Source organism: Hibiscus syriacus, unplaced genomic scaffold (genome assembly GCF_006381635.1).
Source record: "Hibiscus syriacus cultivar Baekdansim isolate YM2019G1 unplaced genomic scaffold, ASM638163v2 tig00000002_pilon, whole genome shotgun sequence".
Taxonomy (NCBI): Eukaryota; Viridiplantae; Streptophyta; class Magnoliopsida; order Malvales; family Malvaceae; genus Hibiscus; species Hibiscus syriacus.
In genome coordinates this window covers 393,076-420,993 of record NW_024061752.1, presented here as the reverse complement: position 1 = coordinate 420,993, position 27,918 = coordinate 393,076, and the positions used below count along the sequence as shown (strand labels likewise).

The 27,918-nt window shown below is 36.9% G+C and overlaps 2 protein-coding genes, 1 long non-coding RNA gene and 2 pseudogenes across 7 annotated transcripts; 4 read left to right on the top strand and 1 right to left on the bottom strand.

The window, feature by feature from the left end:
* Nucleotides 1–7,170: 7,170 nt before the first annotated feature.
* LOC120202095 lies at nucleotides 7,171–9,133 on the top strand. The gene is made up of 3 exons (XR_005523710.1): nucleotides 7,171–7,365; nucleotides 8,367–8,508; nucleotides 8,632–9,133. It is a non-coding gene; the product is annotated as an uncharacterized LOC120202095 (long non-coding RNA).
* A 393-nt stretch (nucleotides 9,134–9,526) lies between these two features.
* LOC120135933 lies at nucleotides 9,527–10,472 on the top strand (annotated as a pseudogene).
* A 430-nt stretch (nucleotides 10,473–10,902) lies between these two features.
* Nucleotides 10,903–15,695, bottom strand: LOC120201541 (pantothenate kinase 1-like). 5 transcript variants are annotated; one of them, XM_039202314.1, is made up of 9 exons: nucleotides 15,637–15,695; nucleotides 14,344–14,553; nucleotides 13,760–13,821; nucleotides 13,357–13,473; nucleotides 12,422–12,541; nucleotides 12,246–12,340; nucleotides 12,062–12,155; nucleotides 11,304–11,877; nucleotides 10,903–11,197 (listed from the first exon to the last, which is right to left on the bottom strand). In XM_039202314.1, the coding sequence occupies exons 2-8, from the start codon at nucleotides 14,483–14,485 to the stop codon at nucleotides 11,653–11,655; spliced, it is 855 nt and encodes a 284-aa protein (XP_039058245.1). In that variant the 5' UTR covers nucleotides 14,486–14,553; nucleotides 15,637–15,695; the 3' UTR covers nucleotides 10,903–11,197; nucleotides 11,304–11,652. The 5 variants fall into 5 exon arrangements, with proteins under 5 accessions (XP_039058245.1, XP_039058092.1, XP_039058144.1 ...); XM_039202161.1 differs by lacking the exon at nucleotides 15,637–15,695 and adding an exon at nucleotides 14,990–15,374; XM_039202213.1 differs by lacking the exon at nucleotides 15,637–15,695 and adding an exon at nucleotides 14,990–15,369 and having other exon boundaries at nucleotides 13,760–13,815.
* Nucleotides 14,428–26,713, top strand: LOC120202000 (DNA-directed RNA polymerases I, II, and III subunit RPABC5). The gene is made up of 5 exons (XM_039202518.1): nucleotides 14,428–14,439; nucleotides 24,837–24,912; nucleotides 25,005–25,063; nucleotides 26,215–26,309; nucleotides 26,424–26,713. Exons 2-5 carry the CDS (start codon nucleotides 24,877–24,879, stop codon nucleotides 26,447–26,449), a joined length of 216 nt encoding a protein of 71 aa, XP_039058449.1. The 5' UTR covers nucleotides 14,428–14,439; nucleotides 24,837–24,876; the 3' UTR covers nucleotides 26,450–26,713.
* LOC120201908 lies at nucleotides 21,558–24,126 on the top strand (annotated as a pseudogene).
* Nucleotides 26,714–27,918: the final 1,205 nt, after the last annotated feature.

The following is a 27,918-nucleotide window of genomic DNA, read 5'->3' as shown; positions in this document are numbered from 1 at the left end:
CCTCACTCTCTCTCTCTCTCTGAAACTTCAATGTCTTATTATTTAGTAAAGCCCTAATTCCGGGTATTTCTTCCGCTTCTTCTTTCCGAATTTGAAAGCATCAATTGTCCTACATGATTTTGCTAGAAGAATATTTATTTTCAATTATCTTTTTTATGCATAAATCGTTGTTTTGAGCATTAAGCTGTCATGTTTCGAGATTTTGTAGAAAGAAATGAAGTCAGGAAGTGCTGCCAAGTTGATTGTAGATGCTTTGCTGCAGAGGTTTCTTTCTCTCGCTCGGCGCCGCATTGAAACGGCTCAGTCTTAGGGTTTCTTCTCTAATTTGCTATTACTTTATTCGTAATTTTGTGCTGTTGTTATAACCTTTCATTTCCTTGAATTTGATAGCAATCGTCATGCTTTTAAGCATGGAAAAAGTGTCTAAGTTTTTTTTGCCTCTTTTAACTCATTAAATGAACTATAGTTTATCCCATATTGATAAATCATAAAAATTCCGTGTAGCTTAAGTTGTATCGAGTATAGCCGAGTATACACCTGCTGGTAGGGATGGCAAACGGGCGGGTCGAGTGCGGATACCCCCTCCCCCATCCCCATACCTACCTAATATTTTTCAATCCACCACCCGCCCACTACCCATGATGGGTACAAATTTTCAAATCCACACCCGCCCACGCGGGTATATTTTCAAATCCATCCCCACACCCACTACCCATTAGCAACATACCCATCTAGACCCACCTGAAAGCAAACTAATGGGATGTTGGAGTTGGTTCCCAGACAGTTCGTGATGGGGTAGCAGCGCATGCTTCAATTTGTCAGAGGAGTGGCTCTACGAATGTTATGGAGACAGATTGTAGGAAGCATGTAGTCGCAGAGCTGGATTGTTGAGTTGCTTTCGATGTTAATGCTTATAATGCGCCTAATATGGGTTTTGAGAGGCTAAAGAACATGGAAACTATTGCTTTTGATGTTAATGCTTATAGTACGGCTAATTTGTGTTTGGATGGGCAGCATGGGCTAAAGAACATGGAAAGTAAAGAACATGGAAAGTGACGTGGTTAGTGGGATTATGGGTTTAATCAAAGAGCCGAATATTTCCCTAATTAAAGACCAGATTAAAGACTAAATATCCTTAATATTTGGTTAAATTATATGTTATACATTATACAATATTAAAATTTATAAATTAGTCTCTAAAATTACAACTAAATTCATAACGGTCCAAAATTTAATAGATATTTAGCTGGGCGGGCGGATGCGGGGCGGGTAATGTCTCAAACCCATTACCCGCCCACCACCCACGACGGGTACCACTTTATAAATCCACACCCGCCCACTACCCGCTAAAATTATACCCATCCCCGCTCCAATTGGAGCGGATGCGGTGCGGAATCCACGAATTTGTACCCGTTTGCCATCCCTACCTGCTGGGGTTGATTTGAATGATATTTAAGGGAAATGGAATTTGTTGCGTAAATGGAAAACTTTAAAAATGGGGAGATTTTTCTTTGTAAATAATATACCGTTAATTAAGAAGTTCTTCAGCTGAATACAGCTTTAATCTTACAATCAACCAATCCCCTTCTTAAACCCGTTAGTGGAGCTTCTCTCTAGGCCCCAGGTGTTTTCTCCACCGTCAGCCGTTCGTCGCCATTCTCCGACCACCGTTTGACGCCATTTTTTCCTGGGATGGTTGTCTTCTCACGGTGAATATAGATCTGGCCTTAGATTCGCGAAAAGTCTGCCATTTGACGCAGATCTACACGCCGTCCACTGAAGTTTTACGCCGCCTCCCGCCATTTCAGTTCGTCTCTGCCTCATTTCCGAACTCAGCGCTTCATCTCGATAAAAACCCGAGTTTTCTACTGTCGAGAATCGGTGAACAGTTTTAAACTCACCATGGAACTCCAACCCCCATCTAAGCCCAGCCGACTTCCAGGTTTCGCTTCAACAGGGGCAGTAGCAGCTTCCTCTGTGAGGCACGCTACTACTCCTCCTTCATCGTCAAGGACTTCTAAAAGCCCTCTTGAATCATTTAGCCGTGGTGTACTGTCGATGTTCCTTTGGAATCTGCCAAGGAGTTACACGCGAGAGTGAAGGACCTTAAAGCAATTGTGGCAAATTTGAGTAAGCGGGAAAAGAAATTAAAAATGAAGGAGAAAGCAGTAGCACGAGGTAGGTTTTTCAAGACCTCTAGATTCGCCGGTGCAACCACGTCATCTTACTCGGGTAAGGAAAAACGTGAAAGTGAGAAAGTAAAGGAGAGGACAAAGATTCAAAAACGGCACAGGCGAGTTTTCATCAGACGCATGTTGGTCGGATTGAGGCAATATGGTAACTTCCCTCTTCCCCTGCATGATGCTATGAACGATGTACTGGCCGCCTTGACACGTGAGGCTGGTTGGATAGTTGAGCCTGACAGTACTACTTACAGACAGTTTCCTACGACCCAAAATCAACAAAATTTGGAAACATATTCAGCGAGGTCAGGTGAAAGTCCACTATCAAACAATCCTTTGAAGAAGTATTCCACCAAAGCAACTTTGGACTGTCAGCCACCTGTTGTCAGAGTTGATGACATTGGTAAGTCTCCTTCACAAAGAGGGAAAAACATGATCGGAAAGCTTTCTTTAGTAAAGGCAACACCAGCTCCTTCTGGCGCTGATGTTGATCATGATGGAGTCAAGGAGATCAATTCGAAAGGGTATTCCGATTCTGAAGAAGCGGGAAGGAGAAGAACTGGGTTTCATAATTGGTGGAAGGAAGGTCAGCCAATAATCGGTGATGGGTTTAGAAATGGTTGTTACACGATCTTTATCGAAAACATTCCTGAGAAGGTCCATTGGAAGAGACTTGGATCTATATTTGGTACACATGGTCGAGTTATTGATGCCTTCATTCTTAAAAAAAAACTCGAATGGGGTTCGCTTTGGGTTTATACGCTATGCTACAATTGAAGAAGCAAGGAAAGCGATTTCTATGATGAATGGTAATCATATTTACGACAGCAAAATTAGAGTCTCTTTGGCTAAATATAAACCCCGACAGTCTTACTGGCGAAAGTCCTCGACAGTTTTTCAAAGTAAGTCTGGGATGGAAGATTGTCCGAGGAATAAACAATGTGAAGTTGAGGGTGTTGTGGACGAAGATAAACTTCACGTGTTGAGTAATTGTCTTGTGGGGGTGGTGCAAGAACTTTATCAAAATTGGTAATCTTGCTAACCAAATACAAGCCAAAGGACTAGCTGGTTTCACGCTAATGAGAGCTGCTAGAAATGTAGTTCTAATGGTGTTTGAAGACTCTGTTTTGTTGAGAAGCGTGAAGGAGGATAAGTTAGAGACTCTTGCAGAATGATTTTCCAGAGTGGAAACTTGGTCAGAGAGCCTTGTGGTGGAGTGTCGGCGCGTGTGGTTAGTTTGCGAGGGTATTCCCTTTCACGTTTGGAATTGGGATACTTTCAAAAACATCGCAACTAATTGGGGCAAGTTAATAGCAATTGATAGCAGTTGTGAGTTTCCATCGTCTTTTGATCGGGCTAAAATTCAAATACTCACAAATGTTCAAGGGAGAATTGATGAGTTAATGGAGTTGAAGGTCGGTGATAATTTATTCAAAATCTTGGTGCATGAAGTTGATCCGTCCTTCAAACCTAACTCTTGGGTCCCTGAAGATTGCGATATTTCATTAGAACTTGTTCTTCCAATCGGATCGTGATTGTTCGCCAGCTATCTTCTCAGGCATTTTTTAGTTTGTTGTAATTGTTGGTTTCTATTTTGCTATTATACATCTTGAGGTGTATTCTAGAATTAGAGTTATTGTCTTAGGGGCTTTTTGTTTGAAGTTGGAGGATTATTAGATGATACGGTTGTAATGGTGTATATTCCCGTATGAGGGTTCGGTGTTACCACATGTACTTGGTCTTCTATTTAATAAATTTGAGGCACTCTTTTCTTCCTTCCAATGTTCTTCAACTACTTCTAAGTATGTGGAAGAATACAAAGGGAGTTTTTAATGAGACCTCCAATTCTTATAAAAAAGAAGAAGTTATTCAGCTGCTAGAATACTTTAGTGCTTACTAGGATGAGTTTTGATCAGGAGCTACTTGTTTGAGTAAAGGGTTGACTAGATATTAAATTTCTATAGCTTCAGTATTATACTGTCATGCTTAAAATTAATGTTGAATGAGAAGCAGTTTGTCCTTGGTTACCAAGTGATTTGCTTTGTGGCTTGATGAAGGTAGTGAATTTGCTAAATTGCCAGCGATTCATTTGACAAGGTGATCCAGAAGCTTTCAATTTGTAGAAGTCTTCTGCCTAAATTCAATAGAAGTGTAGTTGAACTTGTTTTAAAAAGGGGGGGATGAAAATAGAATTCCCAAGAAGCAAATTTGCTGATACCATGTGGAAAAATAGATTATTTTATTGACTTAAGTTAAAACAATGATACAAGCCTATGTATTTATATACTACTACAGTCTACAGCCAATAAGAACAAGGAAACTAGCAATTTCATCATTTTTTCATTTATTTTAGCTTAAACATATTTAGGGGACCAACAGATGGGAAGGCTACATCATGTCATTGTTTGTTTGGCAACTTTAGCAATAACTTATGCCAAAATATGTGAACTGGCATAATTTTGGAGAATAAAGTCCTAATAACAACTATCAAGCTGCCAACTATAGGTGTTAAACCAAACAATAAGAAAGTAGGTAGTACGATATAAAGGAGGATTCATCTCCAGGCTGATTTATTCTCCTAAAGAGTCCATAAAAAAATGAAAACTGTGCACCTGAATTGAAGTTCAAATTAAATATCTGCAGAGAGCCTGCTCAACCAAGTCATCAGAAATTGTTAATTGAAGTATACAAATATATGTTTTGCATTTGAGAATTTGATTAAGGTATATCCTTATCATGCAGCTGCATCTATATGCTTCTTCAGATGGATGCTATATGGTATTTGTTACAAATATTGAATTCTGTAAAGGTTGCATTTTATGCCAGCTTCCTTAGCGTTGGTGACTCGTCTTACCCAAAGAACAGAACCAATTATACCAAAATAATTTTCATTACTTTGCTGCATTTCCATCTGAGTACGAAAAGGGAAAAACATTTCATTATTAGCCTAATAAATTGTCTATGGCATTTTTAATGTTAGTATAATATTTAATATAGAAATACTGCCTAAGAGATTTTGGATATTACCCTAACTATTTACTTATGCATGATCTTGCCGGAATAATGAGTTATAGTAAATAAATTCTTGTTGCAGGGTGTTAGCCAAGTTGAGTATCCCTCACTAGTTGATTTGCGGTCTCTTTATTGACTTAGTTGCCCAACTCCTAGGCGCCTTATCTCGGATCAGGTAGCTGTGTTGTTGTTTGGGACATTAAAATTTCATAGAAATGACTGATTTTGAACTTGTTAAAATTACTATAAAAGGGTTTCTGAATTTCTAGTTATGATGAAAATTTTCAACAAAAATTCATATGTTGTCATTTTCCCCTTTACATGGTAAAACATAAGATGTAGGTTGTGACATTCTGTAACAAAAAATTGGTAATAACGTTGTCTACAAAGGGGCATCCTGCTGGCTAAACCTTTGGATTTATTATTATTATTCCCTTTTTGTGGTTGAAAATCTTGGAGTTTATCTTGAAGGTCTGAGGTTTGAAAATTTGGTAGTGGGCTTTCTGATTATGGAAAAAGAGTGAACCACCTCTATCATGTAACCTAGGTCCAATAGGTGTTTCATGTACAACAAAATCAATTCATTGCGAACAAAGCAGAATAATGAATATTTCATGGTTCTCAGGATCCCTTTTTCATAATTGTCACTGCTAATTCATTCCACAAATTCCTTAACATGTTAGAATTTGTGCTTCAGATTGTTTTGCCTTCGTTAGAGCTTTTAGGTGTCTTCACTCTTTACAGCTACAAAGTGTATGTGTATAGTGTTTTAATAGTTTCCTAGCTTCCAGATGCATTGAGAATCTTCTTGCCTGCATATCACCGTTGTTATGCAATGAATGGTTCCCTAAGCACTCAGCTCTGGCTTTTGGACACTTGCTGCGGCTACTGGAGAGACCAAACCGAGTATCAACGTGTAATATTGCGCATTCTTAAGGCATTGCTCCAGCACACTCCCATGGATTCAGCTCAAAGCCCACATATGTACGCTATCGTGTCCCACTAGTGGAGAGCTCATTGTGTTGAGAGGCACTTAGCGTATTTGAAGCTCTTTTGTAGAGCTGTAGTTCATTGACTGGTACACTTACACACAAGTCCGGGGCATTTGAAAACGGCTCAGATGAGAAGACACTAGCTCCTCAGACCTCATTTATGGCTCGAAGCGGGCTGCTGCAGTATGCTTTGGGACCAGGGTACGGAGTAGTTTCAACATCAGTCATGCAAACCATTCTCCACCGACTCAGGTATGCCACCTAAAGAGGTGGCCTTGCAAAACACCCGACTGATCTTCGGGCGGGTGCTCGATAGCTGCGCCTTGGGGAGAAGAAGGGAATATAGAAGGCTGGTGCCTTTTGTGACCACAATTGGAAACCCATAATCTGCAGGCTTGCACGTGTAATTTTGTTACTCTTTTCTTCTTCTTCTTTTGCTGGTAATATTAAGTAGCGAACTAGTTAAACTTGGGACTTGGCTTTGTAAATAGGCCTCATAAATAACCTGTAATTGCAGTTAGTGTTTTTATATTTTAGAAGTGTAAGCATCCCAATCCAGCCACCTTGAAGGTCATCCCTTGTCTGACCATTCTCATTGAATTTTTTTTAAATGATAATTAGTTGATATTTTTTATTTATTTTGAAATCATAAATTTATTGGCACTAAAATATTTATATAAATGTTTATTTCTCTCCTAATAAAAAATTTTAAACCGTAATATATTACTATGTTTTAATGTTGTGCCATGTAAAATTTGTTTTTTTTTTCATTCATTCGTTATATTAATTTTCGCTAGTTTTTTATACGACTGCTACAAGCTTATTTTTAATTTACGTAATGCGACTTAAATAAAAATATATAAAATATTCTTAAAATTAACAATATTTTATAAACATGGTTGAACCACAATGTGAATTACCCATCTGGAAGTTAAAGTGAGCTTCTTTTTGAGTGAATGGTTGAAGTTGCAAACGTACAACAATTGCTTCCTCCAATTTCCGCGCTCCATGTGCGTCGCGTGTTGTACCTAACTTCTAAAATTCTAAACAAGAAACTGAAAAACACAAGAAAATAAATCCCTTTTACAATTTCCTGCCAGAATTTCATATTCCCGCGCTCTTTTTTTTTCACGTCGAATCTCAACTGGAATGAGCATTCTTGTCACCAGATTCATGTTGTAAGTTAAACCCATATTCTCTGTTATCTTTGTCTTAATTCTTCATTGAAAAGTCTGATATATTACTGCTTGTCATGTTTATATTTCTTTTCTGATTCGGTGTTTTCTGGTATTTTTCCGTTATCTTTTTTTTCGTTGTAAATTTTAATGGGTATCGATTCCAATTGGCCTATGTTGAATTAGAATCTTGAATTTTGCGGCAGACCATGAAATACTGCTAAGAATTTGTCTCAGAATTGTTTCATTTATGCATAAATTTCTTTCATATCTGACGTCAGTTTAGAGCCGACTTAAGAGGTTTGTGGAATAATTGTTACTTTAATCTTATTACTGGAGCTTTTAATGGATTTACTCCATTTTAACTTATGTGCTTTCAGTTAATGGCTGATGGATTTACTCCATTTTAACTTATGTGCTTTCAGTTAATGGCTGATGAAAATACATATAAAGATATTGTTAACTGAAATTTTGGTTTACTGCAGAGATCCCTATCCCCCCACAAATTCTGGTTGCAGTAGAAATTTTAGAGATAATGATTTAATGTGCTTGACCTATCCAGAGCATTTAACTAGAATATGGTTTATTTCTTGGGTTTCTTGTATGGTCGGAGATTACAAATCGGTAGTAATTCCAGAGATTGTCTCAGTGTGGGTGGGTGTCTGTTTAACTAAGGGTTAGTCTTATGTCATCTTTAGTATGTAGGATGACAAATTTACATTTCAACTCGGTGAATAAGCATTAGTTTATGTTATATCCTTCATCCCGGATTTATTCAAAGTTTATATAGGTTTTGGTGTTTAATACGCTTTTGCATCTAATATTTGAAACGAGGCATAATCGAGAAACTAATACCTAAGTCTCATGTTAGTTACCAAATATCTTGCCACTAAGCTTTGCATTCTCTGCTATCTGTAAACTGCTTTTATAGTATTTTTTCCCCCAAAGCAATTACGTTGAACATCTTTTAGTTTTTTGTGGATTAACGTTGTATTAATGTTTAGATTTTGACAGGTTTGATGGAAGGGAAAAAAGTAAGCTTTGATATTCCTAGGAGTGAAGAAATGGAAAACTGAAGGTTCTTGATCCAGCCTTTTCTGCCTTTTTTGTTCAGCTTTCCAAAACCAACTTCAAAATTGTCTTAAGGTTAGTCATGACTCGTATGTAGAGGGGAACTTGTCCAATGGAAATTGGAAAGCTGTGGTGAACTTGATGGATGGGTTTTTCTATATTAGATTTTGAAGGGCAGGGTCCTTTTTTTTATTACAGTCACGGATCAAGAGATTAGCAAAAGATAATGAGAAACAAACTCGGTTAACTCTTCTCTTGGGAAGAAGGGTTTATCTGCCGGATTGGGATTGAACTGGAGAAGCAATTGCAAGATTGGAGAAAAATCCTACATGGGTCAATCAACCCCCAGAAATTAAGTAAAGATTATTGAGGAAATTGTGGTTTCATTATCAAGAGATTGTAGTCTCACCTTTGTCTCAAACATGTTGTCTATCTAGCATACTATGCTGCTTTCACTCTTCATTTTTCTCGAAGTACCCGTCTTAGACATGTGTTTGAAAACAATTATGGACGTTGATACAAGGATATAACCCCCAAATAGAGGGACAAACATAGAGAAACTGAACATACCCACGTCAAACACATGCTCATGTCTGACACACCCAAGTTCGAATAACGAGCTATATAGAATGTGTTTTTGTAACCTAGAGGACACTTTCATAGTACTATTTTTTTTCCACATAGGCAACACCGAAGAAAAATCCTGGTTTTTATATTAGAGGTTGATTATCTTATCCACTGTTTACACTAGGTTGCTCTCATCTTACTTTCTCAATTGCTTGTCTGATATTTACCTTAAGCATCTATCAATTTGCAATAATGTTATTCTTGGCAGGTCAGTGTACCAAAAGGTTCTCTTTGCAATCTTAAGGGCAAAGTTGATGTCGGATTGCCTCCTGATGCTGTGTATAATATTGTAACTGATCCTGATAACAAAAGAGTTTTCAAAATATTAGGTAAGCTTTACATTTTCACCTGCGGTAGTAGATATGTTCTCTATCTTTGGTAAAAACTACTAATCTTAGGCAATGTCATTTGTAGCTTCTAAGTTTCAATCCGTTTCAGGTATTTTTTTATATAATAAGCTGATCTTATGCTTCAGGAAGTGATATCTAGAAAGGTTTTAGTTGATGAAGGTCAAAGGCAGGTGGTTGAAGTGGAGCAAGCAGCTTTGTGTAGATTCCTCTTGGTGGTCAGGGACCATCTCAGTTCATGTTTAGTGGATCAAAACAGAGAAGATCACTCGGTAAGGATTAATTTTTCGATTATTCGATGTTAATATCCATGAGAGCCTTCTCTTATGAAGTCAGACTTTGATTTTGTGGTGCTTAATTACATTAAAATTTTCAAGCTTCTGTACTTGGACTTTAAAAGATTTGATTCTCCATTCAGTGAAGCACTTAATTTCATTTTTGCTTAATATTATCATGTCAGAATTCCCCAATGCATAAGTTGTCACCGAAAAAGATCATGCTCGGGTTTAAATTCTAATGATGACTGTTACAGATGAAGTTCAAGCAAGTAAACGTGGGATTCATGAAAAAATTTGAAGGCCACTGGAGAGAGAGCCTGTTCGTCGATGAAGAATCTGCTTTCCTTTCAAACCTAAAACATGGGCAGAGTATTGTTCATGTACCGGAGGTAAAGGAAGGATTGGTTCGAAGGTGAGCTTGGACCAATTGATTCAGCCAGCCATTGTACCGCCCCCGCCCATTTCTTGGTATCTGAGGGGAATAACCTGCAAAACCACTGAGATGCTGATCCATCTGCGCGCGAAGCTGCCATACTAAAGGGTGTATTTGACGCTGAAAATTCAAACGAGCATAGATTTGTTAAGGAAATTAATGAACATCATCAAGTTGGGGAGATTCACGACATTAAACAAAGATGGAACCTTCATAGGAGAAATGCAAAGCCTCGTGGTAAGAGGACGTTGACTGTTGCATGAGAGTAGCCCATCGTTGTTATGATGTTCCCGTTTTAACTTTTGAAATCTTCCAAAACACTTGTATTATCTTACATGTCTCGGATACAGATACTTGGCTGATATGAATATAATAATGTTTATTTTTTATATATTTGAAAGATCATATGATGTTCGAATATATATCAGAGAAAAGTGTCGAATATGAATACTTCAACGAAAAATGAAAAATCTGCATTACTTATAACTTCTTCAAACCGATCTGTTACATTTGGATATTCCAAATGAAGTTATGTTAAATCACGAAGATCAGGTACCAAAATGCCTCTCCACAACAGAATCAAATATTCAGAACAGATTGAAGTGAATAATTTCATTAAAAAAACTACATATATGGTACATGTAAGCTACAATGATGGGAAAATCAACACAATCTTTGTCTAATTGTTAGTAACTATATTGTTTCTTCGTATCGGTTTCTGTCGAAATTCCAGGTCCTGCAACATATCTATTAGGTAATACACATCCTTCAAGATGGGAACTTTTTTTTGCATGGTTACCTAGAGTCTTCCATAAGAATCACTTATCTTGTATGTTGTCTCTATGTTCCGTATACGGTGCACTCAATACTTCCATTTCATACTTCCATTCTCATCTGAATTACTGTTCCGTGCACAGTAACTCTTATCCCCGGCTGAGGATAAGCTGATGGGGAACTTTTGCTGCATTTTATGGACTGTCAAGCCATCGAGACACTGCTTCTCATAGCTCATGAATGCACCTAGTGCCCCAAGAAAACCTTCATGCCGTAAAAACATTGCTTTAGCCTCACCTTTGGACCTGTAAGATTGCATTTCAGGGAAGAAAGCAAGAAAATAAACTGAAAGTCGAGGAAGATCGATTTGGTAAAAGGGAAAATTTAGAATGCAATAGCGTTTATAGTTACCAGAAATTAACAGCAACAGATTAGTGTCCATGGTATAGGCATGACCCCGAATAAAAAATCCGGCAAAAATATCCGCTTAAGGCCAAATCGAAGTGCGTTCAAGTAGATATCTGGGACAAGAAAGGAAAATGAAGCCAGCAGAACAACAAATTATTATTAATTATAAGCCACAAGCATGATATGTATCAGATACTAACATTAATTCTGCAACAAAATCAATTAGGCAAAACAGTAATCTGGAATTCTTATCCACCAAATTAGCCACTAATACATGGAATGATTGTAAAAGGACAGACCAGGCGTGAGAAGCAATATCTATCGACATTGAGGCCAAAATCCATATGGTGACTCAAATTTTCCACTTCGGCAGGCAAGCTTCAAATATTGCCTGTTTTAGGAAAAATATTTGATTCACCATAGCCAGAAAACCATTATATAAACTAACCTGGCCAATATTATTGAAATCATTCGTAAAAGGGAGCGGGACATCTTCAGGTTGGTAATCTTCCAGCTCTTTATTATCAGAAATGGCCTTGCCAAAGCTGGAAGCAATTGTTGTTGAAGAGAGACCAAACTGCCATTAATAAAACAGTTGTGAAGCAGTTCAATTGGTTACATGTCAAAAAGTCAAAGATGGTAATTACAGACTTTTATTGTGTTGAAGCAAACCGAGGTCCCGTTATATGGAAAACTCCATATACATACATCAATATGGAGAGGTTCTCATTGTCTAAGTTAGAAGAAAGACATCTCCGTACCTTTGCATAGTCGGTTCCACCATAGATATCACCAACAAGCATATCTACAACTCTATTATTTCCCCGATGACTTAGCTCCAGTAGTTCATCAAAACTGTGACAGAAAATATATTTGTTTACATACAAAAATCACAAAACTAAAGGAATCAAAGATTAGGGTAGACAATCGGGACATGATAATTACTTCTTGCACTTCGTCAAAAGTCTTCCCATACCCCAAAAGGTGCCACCTCCAAGGCTAGTTCCACTAACTCGCTCAAACTTGCCATCTCCGTCCACCTATATACCAAAGGATTGAAAATTAGCTATACATATTAAAAGCTTTAAATATTATCCAAGTAATGTAGATGAAAATAATACCTTTATCATGCTAACACCGGACCCAATGTTAACAAGAAGGTAAGGATATAAATCATTAGGGTCAATCTGAACAATTCCTTCTGACCCATCCAAGTATGTAAAAGCTTCTTGGTGGACTGCCTATCAAAGAACAATAGGCAAATATACTCAGTGTAAAAAAACATAGAAAACTACATGCTAACTCCCATAGAACAATATCATTGAAAATGTAAACTTAGAACTGTATTTCACTGCCATGCATATTTTGTATTGATAAATATATTCCTCGACCCTAACAGGAAAAGAGACTACAGGAATGTTCACACTAACTTTCGGATAACATCGTGACTATGAGTAAAGGAAAAAGTAAAAACTTCTGTGGTTAAGTAAAACTCTTTAGTTTTCAAAAATAAAGATAAGTGTATTCTCTAAATTTAGAGAACTAAGAAGAATAAAACTTCAAAGCCACTTTTGTTATAACTCACCAAGACTCCATAAGGCGTCAAACCTCAGAAGAAAGCCAACTAGAATAGTCTCATAGGTAAAAAGAACTCTGCCATCAAATAGTAATGTCGATTTCTTTCCATTCTCTCTCACACATAAGCAGACCATAGTATCAGATTGTAAATAGTTAACCAGTTAGATACACTGATGAATACAGATAGATTATCTTAAGGCGAGAGGCATAATGTTAAATTCTCCATTAACATCATATAATCTACTGTGCTGTTAAAAATACCATAATCATGACAAACAGCCAAAATGAATACAATACATTTAACAGGCATGCATTAATTTCCAAAAAGTGAAAAAGGAAAAAAAATATTAGCACACACATATATTCAGGAGGACAACAGATAGGATCGGCTTCATGATAGTCGGAGATTAAATACTAATGAAATTAAGAGACTAATTTTTGCATACCAACAACATTTTTGCAGTATTAGAATCCCCACCTTAAGCAAAAAATTAGAACCAGTCACAAGGCACTCCATTTCATCTTCTTTGTCAAGACTGGCACCAAGTTTTTCTTTGAAAAGGTCAGCAAATTTGTAAGCACCACCACCCGTTGCCTGCAAACAGATATTAACTGTTTAATGTGTGTTTATACTGCAAAACATCCAACAACACATGTCTAACACAAGCAGGTTGAGAGAAATAAGTGTTCAAAGCAGTAAATAGTTATAGCATTGAAAAAACAGTCAGAAATAAAGGGGGAGGGGAAAATAACATTGGCTACGTGATATAATAAAATTGATCAATTATTAAGAATAGGTAGCTCCTATCAGATTATAAAACAGAATGTCCAGAAAAACCGAACTCCTTCAGAAACCAGAGAAATGTGAAATCAAGTTTTACCTTTATAAAGATCTTATCACTCGAAGGAGCAGAGCGATCATGGAAACCTGAATTCAGATTTGCTGATAAGAAAATAAACTTCAGCAACATCAGAATAAAATAAGCTTCAAAAGCATATTCAATTAATGATATTTAAGGACAGCTAAGTCCAAGGAAATGATGATTACAACAACAATCTTCTCCATGTTGCAGTTTAATTACATGAAGTAGCCAACTAAGAACATCCTATCACTTATATTAGCAGTGCACGATGCTGAAATATAGCTAAGGCACACTAATGAACAAGCCAAAGCTAAATAAAATATATCTGAAACTGGAAATAACTTTCATTGTGCTAAATAAGCCTGCATGTAAAATTAAACTAAGCAACTCCATCGTCTAAACTTGAATAAGATCTTGCAACCCCTATTATTTAGGTCGTGTGGCTAAGTTACACATTATTGTCGTCGGTAATCATAATGCCTCTTAGAATTTAAGAGGCACGCTTCTTGAAATCCACTCAAAGACAACAAAAAATTAATGATATTCAAGGAAAACTATCTTAAGGAATGATTACAACAAAAACAAAACAAAATTAAGCATACCACCAAGGCAAAGTTTCATGGAGCTAAGGAACTCCAAGCAATCATTTATCTTGCTAGTTTCGAACTTTGCGAAATGAAGCCTCCCTTCAAGAACAGGTCGACTGTTCTCCCTCTTGGAACAAAGACTATCGTTTTGGGACATTAGCTCATCATCATCATCTCTACAACTATCATCATATCTACAGAAATACACCAATTTGATCAAAGAACCTGTCAACCAACATAGACGATTGCAATAAGTTGCTTCTCAGAATTTAAATTGTTGAATCTAAATGGAATGTGAAGAAAAGGCATTAGTGTAAATGTTTCACTCCTTTCTTTTCAGTACATATGAAAAAATAGTCAAACCTTTATACCCAAAAGCTCAAACTCTCTTAACAACCGTTAAGCTAACTTTCAAACAGTTTAACTAAAAACCTATCAAAGAATTAGGAAACAAGGGAAGAAAGAAGAAGAAAAAAACTAACTAGACGGTAGATAAACTGGAAGCAAAGTAGGCATAAAAAGAAACACAAATCAGCAAGCAAACCAACGAAATTCAACTCTGTAAATGGGAGGATTTTAAATCGGGCGATAAATTGGTCCAGAACAGGGTAAAGAAAGGGAAATTCGAGAAAATTCAAGGATCAAAGGAAGGAAAACAAACCTCCAATGTCGAGAGCCAAATGGGATATTTGAGTTTGGGGTTGAGAATTTTGGTTAGACGCATCGGCGAGAAGATCCATTTTTTCCTCTACAATTTTGAGCTTAAGAAACCCAGAAAACAGAAGAGAAACAAAAAGGAAGAGCTTTTGATCTCTGGGATTTTCTACATCTAACCCAGCTGGCATCTCATTAGATAATATAGAAAACAACAAGGGATTTGGTGGAATATTGTCGCTGGTGAGATCATAAAACCCCGTTATAATGAAAATTTTCAATTGTCAAAACCGGCGTGATTATTATTCCGCCACCTACTGGGGCGTGAATCACCAAGTTGAATTTTCTTTCTCTTTTTCTTGGGAAAATAAAGGTGGGAAAACAATAATGAATATGATTAGTTGAATCTATCAGTCAAACAGCTTATCTTTGACCTTCTTCAACCTTTCATCCATGGCCGTTCCTTTAACATCAATCCGTGTCTTTTTGAGTTTATTCGGATGTTTTTATCCATTATATATTTGCGTATATTGCAAGCAAACCAACGAAATTCACTCTGTAAATGGGAGGATTTAAATCGGGCGATAATTGGTCCAACAGGGTAAAGAAAGGGGAATTCGAGAAAATTCAAGGATCAAAGGAAGGAAAACAAACCTCCAATGTCGAGAGCCAAATGGGATATTTGAGTTTGGGGTTGAGAATTTTGGTAGACGCATCGGCGAGAAGATCCATTTTTTCCTCTACAATTTGAGCTTAAGAAACCCAGAAACAGAAGAGAAACAAAAGGAAGAGCTTTTGATCTCTGGATTTTCTACATCTAACCCAGCTGGCATCTCATTAGAAGATAATATATATAGAAAACAACAAGGGATTTGGTGGAATATTGTCGCTGGTGAGATCATAAAAACCCGTTATAATGAAAATTTTCAATGTCAAACCGGCGTGATTATTATTCCGCCACCTACTGGGGCGTGAATCACCAAGTTGAATTTCTTCTCTTTTTCTTGGGAAATAAAGGTGGGAAAACAATAATGATATGATTAGTTGAATCTATCAGTCAAACAGCTTATCTTTGACCTTCTTCAACCTTTCATCCAAGGCCGTTCCTTTACATCAATCCGTGTCTTTTGAGTTTATTCGGATGTTTTTATCCATTATATATTTACGTATATTTATGCTTGGTCACCTATTTTTTTAAACTTCACATTAGAGTCGTTTAATTTAAGTTTTAAATATTCGATAATTAAAGTGCAAACCTCTTAAAATGGATCGATTGAAATTAATCGGAACAAATGAGAATATTTTTGTATTAAAATGAAAGTAAATTATGTGTGTCAATAAATTTTACCCATATGCATATATATATATATATATATTCTTCAAGTATTAAAAGTATATGAATTTTTTTTCAACTTAGATTAAATGATTTTTTAACGAAAAAGAAAATATATTCTCTCGTTCTCTCACTCACGGCTCCACTCTAGCAGTGGTGTGTATGGCTACCGGAGAAGTCTCATCTTCCCTGGTGCAGGTGTTCCTTGTGAATCTTAGCTTAGAACTGTCGTGGGCTTGGGAACCCACATACAGTTCGATCATTAGAGCTCCTTGTGGCTCGAAAAGGTCCTGACATACTGTTCCTTTGTGAATCTCGACTTCAACATTCTCGGGTGGAATCTCTTAAGTATATTTGCATATGGATGGCTGCATTAGTGTACCTAGCTTTCTTCTGTTCTGGTTTGATAGTATTATGATCTTCTGTTCCAATGGATCTGTTATCCTACTCAGATCATCATATAAATACGGTAGTGATCATCGGAACCGCATCTATACTTGGTCACTCATTGATTCTCTTTGGCCGCAATCTCAACTTCCATGGGTAGTGGGTGGGATTTAATGAAATACTTATGGATTCTGAGAAGTCCGGGGGTCTTCGTAGATCTCGCTCTGATATGACTGTTTTCCGTAATTGTATTAACCGGAACAACTTATGGGATATCAGGCCAATTCGTGGATGGCACACATGGTATAGAGGGGGTTCTCCTACAGCAGCTATTTGTGAACGCTGGATCGTTTTCTTAGTACTCCTGCATGGCTCTCGCTTCACTTGTCTTGTTCAGTTTCGAGTGAGTTTATGGCTACTTTGGGTCATTGCTATGTTCTGTTGGATACCCTTCAACCTTTATCTTCTCTCTTGACTCGGAGGGAGGACTATTTTCGTTTTGAAGAATGTTGGCAGAATGAACCTGAATGTGTTCAGCGGGTGGAAACAGCTTGGGAATCGACCTCAGGTCTACGCTCTCGAAAATTCAATCTGTAGGTTTTACCTTCAACGGTGGCAACGTGATCGTCGAGAGGCCGATCGGAATGGTATTCATGCTTTGCGCCATGGTAACAGCAGATGACTTCGGATAACCTCCAGGAGTTTACGCGTCTTCGAGAGGATTTGATGAGGCGTTTAGCCGTGAAGAACTATTTTGGAAGCAACGTTCGCGTGTTCAATGGCTTGCACAGGGCGATTCTAACTCCGCCTATTTTCATGCAAGATATTCAGGGAGGTGTCGTAAGAATCATATACGGCGGCTAATTAAAGCTGATGGGTCTGTGGTAGATGATTTGGACTCTATTTTGGATGAGGTGTATACCTATTTTACTTTTGTTTACCAATCCTCTGTTCCAATACCAACTAGTTAGTTATTAAATGTTGTTGCTTCAGTGGTTACTCCTAAATTAATGTTGCTCTTATGGCTGATTACACTGAGAAGAAATTCATGTTACTTTCCTCCAAGTGCATCACACTAAGCTCCGGGTATAGATGGGCTTCCTGGCAGTTTCTGCCGAACGTTTTGGCTGATTGTTGGGGATGACATTCTTACGCTCTGCTTAGATCTTCTCATTGGTCGAGCATTAATGGAGGATGTAAATGCGACAGTCATTGTGCTTATTCCAAAGGTTGCGAACAATGTTCTTCTTGCCCATGAATTATTTTATTATCTTAAAACGGCACCTTCAGGAATTAGTCAGGTTGCAACTTTGAAACTTGATATAGAGAATGCCTATGATAGGGTTGACTGGTCTTTTCTTAGAGATATGATACTTCGGCTCAGTTTTGCTCCGGCTTGGGTTTCGCCCATTATGTCATATGTCACTTCGGTATCATATTGTGTCTAGGTGAGTGGATGTCTCACGGAAGGTTTCAAACCAGAACGTGGTTTATGACAAGGTGATCTTTTGTCACCATTTCTATTTTTACTGTTCTCTCAAGGTCTATCTCGTTCCTTCATGAGCGGCAATCTGGCACCTTGGTGGTCTTCGAGTGAAGCGTTGGCACCTCGGATTACCCACTTGCTTTATGCTGATGATTGTATCCTCTTTCTTCGTAACACGATCAATAAGTTTCCTTGTGTTCAGGAGTGCTTCATATCTACTGTGAGGCTTCGGGGCAGCATGTTAATTTTGGTAAATCCAACTTGTTTTTTGGTGCCCATATAACACCTACAGATGTACTTTAAGTTCCATATTGGTGTAAACTTGATCGATGAGCCAGGCCGATATTTGGGGACTCTGCCAGAAGTCGATCAGAACAAGATTATAATGCTTTTAGTTTTCTTCGGGACAGATTACTTATGGGGTTCGTAGTTGGACAGAGCATTTCTTTCATTTCACGGCCGGACTGTGTATATTCTATATATGGGTGAAGGCGTCAAGCTATACATATCTCATGGGATGCTATTCTTCCTGAAGGTCTTGTATCTGATATGGGAACCATTCTCTAATCGTATTGGTGGGAAGGTAGTCCTTCTGATCGTGGCTGGCCTATGATTGTCTGGAAGAATATTTGTCAGCTGAAACTCCTTGATGGACGTGGATTTCGCGATCTTCGGCAATTTAATCTTGTATTGCTTGGTAAACAGGTTTGATGCCTCCATTCGCCCTCTAGCTTATTAACCCGTGTGTACTTTGCAAAGTACTTCCCAACTGGCTGTATTTTTAGTCTAGATTGAGCACTCGTCTGTCTTTCGCTTTGAGGGGAATTTTTACTGCTTAGTTGAGGTACGGTTTTCATAGGCGGGTGGGTCAGAATAGTGCCTCACGCATGTTGTTGATCGTTGGGGCGCCTCTCATGCAATCCAATTTACGTCAACCTATGTCAACAGTCCGATTCAACCAGTTAAATGTGGGGAATTATGGAGCGAAACGAATCTCGTTGGAATACCCATTTGAAAAATGCAGTCTTTCAACCTCCAGATGCAACTGCGATTTTAGCTGTCTGATAGCTCCGACAACGACAGATGTTATGATTTGTCTAGCCATTCCTCGGGGGTTTATAATGTTCGTTCGAGATATTCTTGTTGATAAGACAACAGGTTCCCATTTAGTGTCACCTCTCTGGTTATGCTTATCTCGTTTGTCTTTGCCTCCTAAGTATCGAATTTTTGGATGACGTCTGGCTCATGAGGCGCTTCCTGTCTGTCGACGTCTTCAAATGGCAGGGTTATCCGATGGTCAATGCCCTATGTGTGGGCTGGATAATGAGACATGTTTGCATGCCCTTAGGGACTGTCAAGACACAAGAAATATCTGCAAGCTGCCGGTTTCCATGATTCAAGTTTATTTGATGGGGTTCTTCTGGTGGCGAGTGGCTTTTATCGTTATTCTTCAGCTTTGCCTTGATCAGTTTCGACTATTATTAGTGGTGCTTTATTTTGTTTGGAATCGTCGCAATGTGTTTCTCATAGAGGGTAGGTTAATCCCAGGTTGGCATGTGGTCAGTACAAGCAAGGCTGGTTGCTTCTTTTGATGCTGCAGTTCGTTTAACGGGCTCCCCTTTGTCGCCTACAGGCTTCCGTTGGATCACTGGTGCAAGCCCCCAGAATCTGTTTTGAAGATTAATTTAGATACAGCTTATTCCCGTCAGGAGGACGTTCGGCCGCTGGTTTAGTTGACCGAAATCATCATGGTTTGGTGGTTGCTTGCCAAGCCATCCCTCTCCCTGATTGTTTCGATGCAGGTATAGCTGAAGCATATGCAATCACTTATGGTCCTCATTTGGTTCTTGAGATGCAATATAATCATGTTTGGATTGAGTGTGATGCAGTGCACATTGTTGGCAGTTAATGTCATCGCAGCTTGATTTGTCTACAGTTGATTTTCACATTGCTCAAGCTCGTCAACTTCAGGTTAACCAAGGCTTTCGGATCGTTGGAATCCGCCCGTTCGACAAATACAGCGGCTTGAGAAGAAGGTAAGGGGTTGTTTGTTTATTTCAGAATGATTAAGTGTTGAATGATTCAAATGCTAAATGATTCAGAGCTCTGGATGAATTAACTCTGAATGTGACATGCTATTGTTACTGGCTCTGAATCATTCAGAATGTACTTCTGTGCTGAATCGTTCAAAATGTACTTCTGTGCTGAATCATTTAACACTGTTTTGTTGAATCAGTCAACACTGAATCATTCAGATGTGCGAAACAAACGCGCTGAATGCTGAACGGTTCAACATTCAATACTGAACGATTCAACATTCAATACTGAATAATTCAACATTTAACGTTGAATGATTTCATTAAAAGGTAAACAAACCGTCCTAAGTTTACTTCCCTTCTTCTTTAACAATGGTTATATAATTAATATTATTTTAACCATTTCAAAATGAAAGAACTATTTTGCCCTTGCACATTTATGATCCATATCATGCCACGTGTCATTCTAAACATTTTATGGTTTATACTCATTCTATGGAATGTCAAAAAGACCATTTTGCCATTAAAATAATTTTAATGTCAATCTTATCCTTTTTTATCTAATGGTCCATATTTAACATGAGAAATCTTCTTAATTTAATGGTTAATATAAATCCTAAAATTAGAAAATGATGTATTTCTCTTATCTTAAAAGACTAGAATAACTTCTTAAATTTCTATTCGACCTATTTATCCAATAAAAATAATTTTTTGGATAAATTACTAAACAAATCCCCAACCTTTCCTAAATTTATACCTTAAACACAAACTTTTATACTTCTTTTTATTTTGGTCACTTAACCTTTTTGGGTATTACAATTATTGATTATTGTAGTTTATATTTTGATAAGAATAAAAATAAAATTTAGAAAATGATAAAAGTTCTATCCATAACCATATACATCATGTTTATTTTTTTATAGAAAAATAATTTAAATTACATAAATTAAACTAAAAAAATTAAAAAAAAATCAAAACAAGATGCGCATTGCTGGAGAAAGTTTCTGTCTTCTATAAATATGAAACGAGTTAAATAATATTGAGATTAAATTTAAGTAAACATAAAAAATATAATTCAATACATAAATTCAGATCGAATAATTTGACCGTTGCGATTTTCTTTTTAACGTTGCGATTTTCTAAATCGCGTTGCGATTTGATATCGCGTTGCGATTTATTGGTCATTTTGACAAATCCAAAAAAAGTTGGTTAAAATCGTATATATAAGGTATTTTTGATCACTGAGACGATTTTCTCAATTTATAATTGATGTAAGTTAAATTGAGAAAATTTTTTAAAATCTGTTTTAAAGTAATTATGCTTCCTCCAACGTCTCCCCACACTCTGCGTTGCCTATTCTCCTTTCTCTTTCTTTTTTTCATTTTATTTATTTTCTTCTGCCTCTCTAACCGTTCGTTTCTTGGCTTTGTTTCTCTTGTAATCTTCCCTTGATCTTTTTCTGAGCCCAATTCTCTCAGATCCTAAATGATCGGTTCATCTCTTTGATTTCTTCTCCGTAAACGTTACATTTTGAGGTGCGTTTCTTATTGACTCGTTATTTATTGTGTTTATTTATGGGTTTCCCTTCTTCTTTTATGGGTATCTGAGGATTGTTTTTGAAATTGCAGGATCTGGGTCGTTACTTTTTGTTGGAATCGAAATCGATAGTGCTTTCATCTCGCGCAGGTAATTTGTTTTTTTATGTGGGTTTTTTTAATTGTTTCATCGGAACCGTCAGAGATATCAAAACTGGATTCGTTCTTTGGGTTTGATTTTGTTTTCTATTTTTGTTACCTCAAAATTTTCCTTTCCCACAATCATTTCCCAAGATTCTTTTGTCCGGGTTTTAACTTTGATTATATTAATTTGTTTGTCATGGACTTTCTATGTAAACAAAGAAACCCTTTTGTTTTTTTGAAGAATCGGAATTTTTCTAGGAAGCAACATCCAGAAATTCAGTCATGTTCTTTTTTTTTTCAAGCTTGATCTTTTATTCACCCTTACCACCGTGTAGAATTTACTTTACTGGGGTAGAAGTATAACTTTACGAAACTGATTCCTCGTCTAAGGTGTTTGTTGTCACCTTTTGTTTATTTCTGAAGATTTTTTTTATAAGAATGTGAGGGTTTGCGAGCATTATGTGCTTGAATTAGCCGCGTGAGGGTCCTTGTGGTGTTTGATAGATTATCGGAATTAGAATTCCATTTATTTGAACCTTATTTAAGGAAGACAAGTGCATGGTCACTTTGTTTTTTTTCCCTGAATATATAAATTGGACATGTATTAATAGTGTATTTTTATGGTAAAAATTTGTATGAAATCTTTTCTCATAAATGTGTATTATAATTGGTCATTGCATTGTGGTGGTATCGAAGATGGGGACAATGAACCCTTATTCTAGACATTGAAATGGAGTTTAAACTGTATTTTCCTTTTCTTGGTCAGGCAAATTCTCAGTCGTGGGTGGGTATTCCTCAAAGAGCTATAGAAATCACAGTAATTTAGGTTCTATAAGGAGAATGTTAGGAGGCAACAACGGTAATCCTGTGCTTCCCATTTTCCTGGATGAGAATCATCTTCAATATCAGAATCAGACTAATGCATCAAACCAACTGCAGTTATTTGGAAGCTGTAAGTTATCTTTTTACTTTACCTTTGCAATTAGATTCTTTTTTAGTTATTTCTTTCACTCCCCTATTTTGGTATCCTCTCAAATTTTCATTACTGATTCATAGTTTCTTAAATGTTCAGTGCCAGACGAATGCAATGTTGATCCTGTGAACTGTTTTGGAAACGAACATCTCATTCCCATGATTCGACCCAATAAAAGAGGCAGAGAAACAGAAGATGTCCAAAGGCAGCAAAAGCTACAAATTTCCTTGAATTACAACATTTGTAAAGAGGAAGTGGGATTTCTCCTAGCATTCCAAATCCCAATGCTGTCTCAACTGGCTTACGGCTATCATATGATGATGATGATGAACGAAATTCTACTGTGACATCTGGTAGTGGAAGCATGGCGCATGGACCATCGATGATCTTGTCACTTGGTGACAACATTAGAAGTGAACTTGATCGTCAGAAACAGGAGTTTGATCAGTACATCAAAATTCAGGTATTATTGTGGTACAATCTGATGCATTCCAATAAAAATAAACTGTCTCCTTTTTATCAGGGATTTCCTTAATTATCAGTCACATTATTCTAATAAAAGGATTATAATATAACTATGTAATTGGATATTGACTTAAATTTTTTGTCATGATTTTGTAACTTATGGTTCGTTTTATTCTCATAATAGGAAGAGCACCTGACAAAGGGAATAAGAGACATGAAGCAGAAACACGTGGCTTCTTTTGCTGCTATCGAGAAAGGCATCAGCAAGAAGCTTAGGGAGAAAGACATAGAATTAGAGACTGTGAATAACAAGAATAGGGGACTGGTTGAGAGAATAAAGCAGGTGACTGCAGAAGTCCAAAATTGGCATTATAGAGCAAAATACAACGAGTCGGTTGTTAACTTGTTGAAGAGCAACCTTCAGCAAGTAATCTCACAGGGCCCTCAACAGGTGAAGGAAGGTTTCGGAGACAGTGAAGTTGATGATGCTGCCTCATATATTGATCCGGACAACTTCTCAGTGCCCCTCTCAGTGCTGCAAAAGGCGTTTCCAGTTCCACGAAGGAACACATTATTTGCAGAGCTTGCAAAGCCAAGGAGGTATCCATTTTAGTGATGCCGTGTAGGCATCTCTGCTTATGTAAAGACTGTGATTTATCGATCAATTTGTCCTGTATGCCAGGTAATGAAAATTGCTGGTGTCCAAGTGTACTTATCCTAAAATGTGAAGCAAAATTCTTTGAAAGATGAAAAATATAATACCCTTTCATTGTGTGTGACATCCAGCGTATCCCCCCTTTCTTTCTCAAAGTGTACCCATTCTCTTGAAATGGAGTTGGCTAAAAGCATCCTTTGTTCAATCTCAAAGCCATCCTTATCTTACTTTTTGTCTGTTGGTTGTGTACAAATGCTAGGTGGTGTTTCCCATGCCTGTTTTGTCTATTAAAGTATTGGCAATGGCTAAGAAAAGTGGTTTCCAAATATTAAATTGTTAAGCCAAAGGTAGGTGATGAGTTGGGCGATGTTAAATGATGGTAGCAGATAACAGATGATGGTGGTTAGGAAAAATAGTGAAATATATTATATTATATATTTTTTATTTACTTAAAAAAATTAAATTTTAAGAAATATTGATAAAAAATATTTTAAAATTTTATCAAATGATGAAGAGTACTAATATAAAATATAAAGGTCTCAAATTAAAATTGATATAAAAAAAACAAAATTCGAGCTAATTGATCTGAAAACCGATGAAAATATACACCCTCAATAAAAGAGTAGGATTGGGTTAGTGGAGTTTAGATCATATTTTAACCTAAAAATTAAGTCTAAAAATCAGGTGGTCTAGTTTACGTATAAAACGACGTAGTTTCGAGGCCAAGGTATTTGGTGAACGGCCGCACTACCCATAGGCAAAGTTGCAATCCCGTGAGAAGGTTTTAGGGCGCGAGAAGGAGTAGTATAAATAGGAAGGTGAGTACTCCGAGAGAGGTAGGGCAAACTTCGAAGTCGAGACAAACAAGTAGCGGAGCAAGATGATCATCCCAGTTCGTTGCTTTACCTGCGGAAAGGTATTTTGCCCTGGTTTTCTTTCTTTCAACTAATTTTAGGGTTTCCCTTGCATGTTTCTTAAACTGCAAGTTTGGGTTGGTTATTGTTGTAGGTCATTGGTAACAAATGGGACACTTATCTTGATCTTCTCCAGGCCGACTATACCGAAGGGTTTGTGACAGTTCCAGTCCCTCTATTTTAATAGTTTTAAAGGAATTAAGTGATTTCTTTGATGTATAATAATCTCTTGTGCCTAAAACTTGTTTTCTGGTGATTTACTTCAGTTTAGGTTTGTTTTTATCTGGGTCTAAACATTTTCATCGCGACTGCTTGATCGATATCTTTAGGAGCACTTTAAGGACGCTTTAATTTAGGTTCTCTTGATGCTTAAGATTTCTATGCGTCTGTTTAAACCTAAATAGTCAAACATCTCTGCCTTTTCCCTCTAACTTTCAGCTGTGTACAATTTGATACATGTTGCCAATTAATATGTTCTGTCCGTTGAATGGAAACCGATCATATGTCCGTTCATTGATAATTTTTGGTGAAATAGTCCAAAAGGCTCCTGCTTGTTTGCCTTTTCAAGTCAGTCTAGAAAAGTAGAAAGCCAATAGTAAATGCTCTCATCACATATTCTCAATTACAATGCTACTAATCTTACTTAATGGATTCATACACTAGAAGTTGACTACTTGACTTTGCCTTTGCACTAAACCGAAAGCCTTTCTCCAAGGTTTTTTTTTTCTTTCTTTGGCTAATTTGCATGTCTTAGTGATTTTTGTGATCCAGAAACACCCAAATTAGGTACTTTGTGAGGCAAGAGTTTGGTTTTAAAAAAGAGGTGCTAGTACTTTTTGGAAAATTAACTTGTAGGGAAAACTCTTACAAGGATGTGATTGGGAACTGGGTGATTTAAGAAGGAAATACTGGAGAAACTAGATTGCTTGATTGTTAAGGGAAGGTTAAAGTTCTGGAAGTGGAGGAATATATTGGTAAAGAAATGTCTTATCTAAATAATAAATCAATCCTAATTGCCTTTCAGAAATTTGAAATCTGAATCATTTCACAATAATTTGATGAAGTTATTCATCCCATTGACATCTTTTCTACCATTTCCATTTGCTGAAACATCGGTAAATGCATCCAAGAAGCAAAGCATGTGTTTTATAGTATTATATTGCAGGTTGATGCGAATCATAATCAAATTTATGTATTTTTACTGATCTATGAACCATAGTCTTCATTAACGGAAGTTATCCAAGGCATCAAGACTTAGAATGATATTGCAGAGAATAAACTGTGAATTTTTTTTTGACCTGCAGAGATGCTCTTGATGCTTTGGGATTAGTTCGTTATTGCTGTAGGAGAATGCTAATGACTCATGTGGACCTCATCGAGAAGCTTCTGAACTACAACAGTAATTTATCTGTCTCCCTTTCCTGCTCTCATTCTGTTCATGGAAGTTCATTTTTGGTGTAAACGGCTTTGTTTGTTATTGCCTTTCATTGACTCTGCGTTTTCCTTTTGGCAGCATTGGAGAAGTCAGAAACCAGTTGAGAAAATATGTAGAACTTTATTCCAGGATTCTCAGTTTTGTGGGAGTGGACCATGGTCTGAATCCAGAGAAATGAAAGGACTTAAGTAGTACTAGTCTAGTTGTTATCTTTAGTTTTAGTTCTATGATGAATCCTTGTATGTATGAAAACTATCTGGGATTTGAAATGCTGAAAGTGATTCGAATGCTACATTTTGTTTCTTGGGATAATTGTGTGGTCAAAGACGATTATTAATGAATTTGATGCTTTAGTTATTCATCCTGAATGTCAGCTTAATGTGGATCCATGTAGTGACAATGGAGAGGCCTTTAATCTTGTCCTGCACCAAAGATAAAATCAGATGGTACTTTACATGAAATTCGAAGCTTAACTTCTCATAATTATTTTTAAAAAGGTAAATACTCGAACATTTAAATATGTTATATATATATATCTGCAAAGTAGTATATTTTATGAAAAATAATACAAAGTTTATATGCAGCCATAGGTCATTCATTAAAACCAGCTAATATCCAATTCAATCTTATATACATGTTGGTTAAATTTTGCTGCACAAATATGAATATGCGAGGACGCAGCTAAGGTTAGTAATACCAAAAAGGAAAATATGGAAAAATGCTACCTCTAAGTAGAACAAGAAGAGGAAATTACCAAATATATGGTTCATTGAATGGTACAAATAAAACAAGGAGCTCTAGACTGGATTGCTGTGGCATAAAAATGAATAAGCAAAGGTCAATACTGTCTGCCCCAAAAGAAGAAGAAACATAATACCATCCTCCCGTAAATTGTACTAAATTTTATAGGTAATTATCTAAAACTACAGAACACCAGTACTTTGGGATTTGTATACTGTACTTGTGGTGCATTCAAGACCATTGAGGAATTCTGAGATTTGAAAGTTCTTTAAAGTGAGTATTGTGTTAAGTGATGACGAACGGTAACAAGGTCTGTTGTCAATTTAGAATAAGATTTTAATTTTTTTTGGGAAGGAGATGGCATTAGTGTGCCACAACTATAGGTGTAAATGAATCGAGCTTAAAAGAACAATGTTGTGTTCGTGTTTATTTGTTTATTTTTTGGAGGTGTTCATGTTCGTTTAATTTTTTAGTATCATGTTAGTGTCTGTTTATTTACTTTTGAAGGTGTATGTGTACATTTATTTACTTTTGAAGGTGTTCGTGTTCGTTAATTCGCAAACATGTTCGTTTAGTGTTCGCGAACATGTTCGTTTAGAATAAAAGGAAAAGAGTGACGAAAAAATATATTTTGTGTTATAATTTTACCGACAGACGAACTAGCTCTTCCTTTGTTGAAGTAAGGACAAGCAGTATGTGGAAAATTGTATTCGATGAAAGTCGTATGTACGGCTTGGAGGGAGATCTTTCGTATCTTTCTTGCGAACATGTTCGTTTAGAATAAAAGGGAAAAGAGAGTGAGACGAAAAGGTTTTTTTGTGTTATAATAGGG

Coding starts and splice junctions, on each gene's coding strand:
- LOC120201541 (XM_039202161.1), bottom strand. CDS start 15,173: ATGCCAGCTGGGTTAGATGTAGAAAATCCCAGAGATCAAAAGCTCTTC. Junction 12,341..12,421: donor CCGGTGTTAGCATGATAAAG/GTATTATTTTCA, acceptor TTTGGTATATAG/GTGGACGGAGATGGCAAGTT. Junction 11,878..12,061: donor GTGGAACCGACTATGCAAAG/GTACGGAGATGT, acceptor TATTAATGGCAG/TTTGGTCTCTCTTCAACAAC.
- LOC120202000 (XM_039202518.1), top strand. CDS start 24,877: ATGATCATCCCAGTTCGTTGCTTTACCTGCGGAAAG. Junction 24,913..25,004: donor GTTGCTTTACCTGCGGAAAG/GTATTTTGCCCT, acceptor TTATTGTTGTAG/GTCATTGGTAACAAATGGGA. Junction 25,064..26,214: donor CAGGCCGACTATACCGAAGG/GTTTGTGACAGT, acceptor TTTGACCTGCAG/AGATGCTCTTGATGCTTTGG.